At 42.0% G+C, this 6,571-nt stretch overlaps 2 protein-coding genes across 3 annotated transcripts in view; one reads left to right on the top strand and one right to left on the bottom strand.

The window, feature by feature from the left end:
* Nucleotides 1-924: 924 nt before the first annotated feature.
* LOC120830849 (zinc-binding protein A33) lies at nt 925-3,314 on the bottom strand. Its single transcript, XM_078086157.1, has one exon. The coding sequence runs from the start codon at nt 3,132-3,134 to the stop codon at nt 1,707-1,709; it is 1,428 nt and encodes a 475-aa protein (XP_077942283.1). The 5' UTR covers nt 3,135-3,314; the 3' UTR covers nt 925-1,706.
* A 2,290-nt stretch (nt 3,315-5,604) lies between these two features.
* The window catches only part of taok3a (TAO kinase 3a), a 40,778-nt gene continuing 39,811 nt past the window's right edge, over nt 5,605-6,571 (top strand). The window contains exon 1 of one of the 2 annotated variants that reach the window (XM_040196406.2): nt 5,605-6,050. The gene's annotated coding sequence lies outside the window, so the exon portion shown is untranslated. Of the gene's footprint in view, nt 6,313-6,571 lie in introns of both variants that reach the window. The other variant, XM_078086153.1, reaches the window with a different exon arrangement.

Genomic DNA, 6,571 nt, shown 5'->3' with positions numbered 1-6,571 from the left:
TCTGAGCTTGTGAAATTTAGACTTTTTAGAGATACGTGATTGCTAAAAATTGCCCAACAAGATATAAAAGAGTTTAAATTAACACAAGTGTCAACATCTATAACAGTGAAATGCTGCACATTAATGAAGCAGAGATATTAATCCAAAAACGTCACGTAACAGTTCCAACTTTAGTAGTAGTATTAGTATTAACAGTTTCAACTTTAGGCATCATTTTAAAACCAGTTTTATTCCTTTTAATTTGTTTTTCTATTATAAGCTTTATCCATCCACACTTTCAAATCTAATTTATAACTTTGTAACATTTTCAATTGTTTCTTATTTTCTTTCTTATTTCCCCTTTTTTCTTTTTCTTTTAACCTGGTGAAGCAAACACACTCGTTAATACATTCTTTCAGATGTTTTTAACTCCAAACCAAAACTCCAAACCTGTTCTTCAGGGAAATTCCTTTCAGGCGTTCAGGTGCAGTAACCTGTTTTATTTCCCTGTGCACACATGTTGAGTCACAGAAAGTGTTCACTTATAAACACAGTCGACACTGAGAGTCTTCAGTTTGTTTCTTGGCACAAAGACGAAGCCGTTTCTTTGACTTAAGCCTTTACTCTACACACACGTTTGGTGCACTCAAAGTCAGAGCATTTATTCTACACAACTCTCTGTCTCTTAGGTTAAAGACTCCAATATTTGATGTTATATTATGTTTAAAAGGTAACATCAAATTAATTAAAGGCATAAGTCCTTGTAGTTAAAGACTGATGATCTTTTCTTCATCAGGAATAGACACTAATATGTAGCTGCAGCTCACCAGTGTTGGTGCACAGTGTCCTTCACCTCTTGTACGTACTTCTACATCTCATCAACCAACACAAACCCAGAATTAAACAATGAGAGGAACACAGGATGAGGAATGGAACAGAAAGGTGTGAATGAGAATAAAGTATTTTATTTAGCAGAACTCAGGATACTAGTTAGACAAAAAATAAGCGATTAATAATTCTGATTATATTTTCTTATTTAATTTCAGAGATAGTTAAATAATAAAGAAATAAATGAAGCATTTCATCAAGTGGTGGATTCACTTGTGATTGTCTCCTAGATTGAACCCTGAGATGGATAGAAATGTTCTGAAGGATCAGAAATAGACATGGTGATGAAAACAGTCTGCAACCAAAATGTGTACTTTGTTTTGTGTTGTTGGAGTAAACAGAATGAAATTATCCCTCCACATTAATTGTATATGTTAAACATTTGATCAGAAAGATATGAATTTAACATTATTCTGCATCACTATCTGCAAATAAAACACCTGAAGGAACCGAACCATTTATTCATGAAACGGAACAGTTCACTATAAAATACAATGAAGAACTTGTTTAATGTTAAAGATAAATGAGGTAAGATGAGGCTTCATGTGGTGACGTGATTATAAACTAAAGCCTTTTAATGCAAACTTAATGTTGTTGCACTTTAGAAAAAAAGTAGTTATACATTTCAAAATATAATGATCACAATAAATCTACTTGTCTGTACTTGAAGGATGTTTACACCAAAAATACTATTTAGAACAATATCCCTCACACACATAGTTCTGCTTATTTAAACTTTAGTTTCTCTGTAATTTATAAATATTTACAGAAATCAGCAACAGAAAAACTACAATAAACATGCTGATGAATCACTTTGACTTCACCACCTTCACTGAACATCACAGAGAAACATCAGTTTGACAGATTTTGATATCAGCAGTTTTAGCGTCACCAGACTCTCCGATACTAAACCATGGGAAGAGTTTCTCAGTGAAAGTGTCTCTGTGAGTGTAGATGTGAGTCGTGTCTTCAGGGTCGTAGAAGGACACGTCCCCCCTGTCATAGTCCAGCTGGACTCTGATCCTCTGGAGACTCTTCTTCACTCTGACAGTCTGACCAGCTCCATTAGTGTATTTTCCACTATTATGAAGTAAACACCAGACTCCGTCTTTTGGTGAAACATATCTCTCTCCCTTCCTGTCAACTGACTCTTTAACCAAACCTAACAGCCAGTTAGGATGGTCTCCCACCTTCACCTCCCAGCTGTGTTTCCCTGAGCTGAAGCCCTCAGAGCCCAGAACATTGGAATAGTTAGTGAATCTCTCTGGATTCTCAGGAAGCTGCTGCTTTGTGTCTCCACGTCTCACACTGGTCAGATCATCAGACAGAGAGAGATTATACTTTGCAGTGTTTGGGTCCAGAATGACAGGACTGAAGTGGACCTGGTCCTTCATCTTCTCCCAGACTCTGAAGGACAGGTTGCCCAGGTGTTTGGCCACATCTATCAGCGCTCCTGAGACCAGCTGTGGATCTGTCAGTGAGCTCTGGACTCTGGCTCTGGTCTGAGTGGCTTTATAACTGCTGAGGAACGACACCTTGTCTTTCTGCAGGTCTTCTTCAACAGCAGAGATGCTGTCTGACAGAGAGGAGATCTGCTCCTCAATCATCTTCATCTCTCTGCTGATGGTCTTCCCCTTCTGCTCCTCTTCCTCCCTCAGAGCTGCCAGTCTGGACTCCTCTTCCTCTCTCAGGAACTGGTGGAGCTTGTTGAACTCTGCTCTGATCTTCCTCTCTGTGGACACCAGCTGCTTCTTGGAGAGTTGGATCACTTGATTGTATGTTTTCTCCACTTGTTGGTGTTTGTCCTTCTTGTCCTGCAGAGACTTCAAGTCAGATCTCAGCTGGTCCTTCAGGTTCCTGACTGCTTGTTCTAGAGGAACCACCTTGTGACTCTGGTGGAGAGAGAACTCACAGACAGGACACACAGCTTTCTGCTCGTCCTCACAGAACACTTTAGTCTCTTCTCCATGTTCTTCACACACCACCTCCACCTTCTTCTCTCCTTTTTCTGTCTCAGTCGATCCAGTTTTCTCTCTCTCAGCAAACGAGTCGGCCAGTCCCTTTAGTGGAAAATTCACCCCAAGATCATCCTTTGAGGATTTTCTTTTACAGATGGGACAGTTCTTGTTTCCAGCTTGTTCCCAGAATCGCTGCAGGCAGCTTGAACAGAAGCTGTGGCCGCAGCCCAGAGACACGGGATCTCTGAACGTCTCTGAACAAACATGGCAGCTCAGGTAACTTTCCAAAAGAACGATTTTTTCAGCCATTTGCTCAGACTTATCAAATCTCAGTCCCTTTGAATATCACCTCTCAATGGTTCCGATCTTGTTTAGTAGAGATTTCTCGCCCTGTGATGCGTCTCTGTTCTCCGTTCAGCAACGTCGAAGCAAATCAGCTTTAAATTCAGTAGGGCCGAGATCCTCCTTGTGTCAGTGGCAAGTGGGTGGCAACTTTGTGGCAGGCAGCGGCAATCGCCAGTAAATCAGTCTGCGTCACAACGGCACGCTGGGTGGGAGGAGCCAATTTTTCCCAGAAACAACTGTTATTTGTACGACAGGTCAGCTGCTGTAAATATTTTATTTTATTTTATTTTATTTGAGACACGTGAGCCCCCGTCTTCTTATTACAGAGGCTAATTTTAGGTTTGGACCGGCGGGTTCCGTGTAGGGGGTGGGGCTCTCAAGTTTGATGCCACCCACTTGCCACTGCCACAAAGAGGATCTCGCTGTCACTCTTTAAGTTTCACTTTCCCTCCTTTTATTGTGTAAGCAGCTGACATTTCCATTGATCACCAACAGGTGGCGATATTATATTTATACTAGATTTTGGAGTGAGGGAGATTTTTTTCTTTAAAATAAACGTTTTGAAATGAATATGACATTTATCTACTAAAAAAATACAATGTTTTATAAAGTTCTTTTCGTTTATCAATGTTCAATCAGTGACAAGTTACTGAAATGTTAATATATAACAATATAATAAGTTTGCCTGTTCAGCATAATATCAACTATGTCATTTTATATGGTAGAGGGGGGGGGCCCTGGTAGTGTCCCTACCAATGCTGAGACCAAACCTACGCCCTTGGTTGTAATGATTGAAAGTTATACAGTGCATCCGGAAAGTATTCACACTTCACTTTTTTCACATTTTGTTATGTTACAGCCTTATTCCAAATGGATTAAATTCATTTTTTTCCTCAACATTCTACACACAACAACCCATAATGACAAAGTGAAAACTGTTAAAAATAAAGAACGAAAACATAACATGTACATAAGTATTGACAGCATTTGCTCAATACTTTGTTGAAGCACGTTTGGCAGCAATTACAGCCTCAAGTCTTCTTGGGTATGATTCCACAAGCGTGGCACATCTATTTCTGGCCTGATTTGTGGAGTGCTGCAGAGATGGTTGTCCTCTTCATAGAACAACGCTGGAGCTCTGTCAGAGTGACCATCGGGTTCCTGGTCACCTCCCTGACTAAGGCCCTTCTCCCCCGATCGCTCAGTCTGGCTGGGCAGCCAACTCCAGGAAGAGTCCTGGTGGTTCCAAACTTCCATTTCCGGATGATGGAGGCCACTGTGCTCATCGGTACTTTCAATGCTGCAGAAATCTTTCTGTACCCTTCGCCAGATCTGTGCCTCGATACAATTCTGTCTCGGAGGTCTACAGATAATTTCTTGGACCTCATGGCTTGGTCTATGCTCTGATGTGCAGCTGTGATGCCTTGCAGGTGTGTGCCTTTCTCAATCACGTCCAATAAACTGAATTTAGCACAGGTGGACTGCAATCAAGTTGGAGAAAATCTCAAGGATGATCTGTGGAAACAGGATGCACCTGTACTGAATTTTGAGTGTCATGGCAAAGGCTGTGAATACTTATGTGCATGTTATGTTTTCGTTCTTTATTTTTAACAAAACTTGCAAAAAACTTGTAAAAAACAGTTTTCATGAGGCTGTAACATAAGAAAATGTGGAAAAAGTGAAGCGCTGTGAATACTTTCCGGATGCACTATGTGATCACTACGTTTTTAACACCAGCCATTTGCAGATTCTTGCCAATCCTGAGGTGGTCTTTTAGATTTGGCTCTGTTTTATTGTGTTGCAGAGACATGTGAGAAACTGAGTTGGCATCGTGGATTTATGAGCAAACACAGATTAAATGAAAATGGGCACAACAACATTCAATTTTGAAACAAAGCAACGATACTGTTCACCCTTGCAGCCTATTTCAGGCAGGTACAATCCATAGATCACATTACTGAGAAAATATAACTTGTATAGAACAAAGGTTTGGTCAATTCTTTTCCGGCTCAGCTGCTTTATTTCTTCCACAGTTGAGTTGGAATTTTTTTATTTATGAGACCAGACTTGAGTGTTTTGACTTATTCAACTGAGCAATTGTATTATATAAATGTTGGACACATTTAAAATATTCAAATGTTTTGAATATGAATATTATGTAATCATGTGTTGTTAAATGTCACAAACAATGTCCTATATATTTGAATTAGAAATAAAACTGTTTTTCTTAAACTCAATGACGCTCCTCAAATGTATGATTTTCGCCATTAATTCCAGATACACGCTTATTTTTTGGAAGTCATGTGTTCTTAATAAATGTTGTGCTGAAGATCATTCAAAACATTGCTTTTGAAAGTGTTACCGTTTACTTCATAATAGCAGCAGCAGATGGCAGCCTCGCACTGAGGAAACTCAAGACACGAGCTGATTGATCAGTGAAGTTGCAGCAGAATCGGTCCATGCAGCTTTAATGATTTGCAAAGGAAATAAGGTGCAGTATTTGTTTACATCAGCGCTTGCTATTTAAACACCCAACGCCATCTCTACATATATTTACATTTTGTTTTTTTAAACATTTTATTTAGGTCAAGCAATATTGGCAGAAAAGAAAATGCAAAAAGAAACACTTGGTATTTATTCCGTACGAACGCCCGGGCGGAGCGCGCGCGCGTCCCTCCGAGAGACAACTTTATTTCCGGCCGCCTGTCAGCGCGCAGCTGTCGGACCCGAGCGAGCGGCTGTGCGCGCTCGCGCTCCGTCATTCAGGAAGTCCGCTCCAACTGACGGCACTTCGCAAAGTCAGAGACCGGACTAAAGCTCCCCGCGGAGGCAGCGCGACGACTCCCGTCCCCGCGGAACGACGACGGAACGGTGAAGACGGTGAGCTGCTGCTTCTTCTTCTTCTTCTTCTGCTTCTCTCCCCGGTTGTTTGTGTCGCTTGTCACCGGTCTGTGACCGTTAACGGTTAACGGCACTTCCTCTCGTCTCAACGGCGAAACGCTTCCGAGGCTCGAGCGCGCTGAGCGGCGGTTAATCGGCAGCGCCGGCGGGGGAAGGGGCGCACCTGGGTGGGGGGCACCTGAAGTTAAGATATGACCGCCTGGCTCCGCCGTGGCTCGGCTTGCGGTCTCACCGGAGAACCGTGAGTACCGACACTCAGCCTCGGCTCCACGGAGCTTCTTTAAGTGCGTAGTTTTTGCTGCTTTTTTTTTTTTTTTTTTGTATCAAAGCAGTTGAGCTGAGCGCGTGCACGCTGATTGGTGCGTGTGCGTTGTGTGTTTGTGCACCTGCTTAAAAAAAGGAAAATACAAAACCCCCGGTGGGGGGGGGGGCATTTACGCTGCTGACTGCCGGGGCAGACGCGGGTTTGGTTCGTTCCTTCAGGGGGGCGTACGCGGGCT

The sequence above is a fragment of the Gasterosteus aculeatus genome, chromosome 13 (genome assembly GCF_964276395.1).
Source record: "Gasterosteus aculeatus chromosome 13, fGasAcu3.hap1.1, whole genome shotgun sequence".
Lineage (NCBI taxonomy): Eukaryota > Metazoa > Chordata > Actinopteri > Perciformes > Gasterosteidae > Gasterosteus > Gasterosteus aculeatus.
Note: the sequence above shows the minus strand (reverse complement) of the source record. Positions and strands in the feature narration are given on the sequence as shown.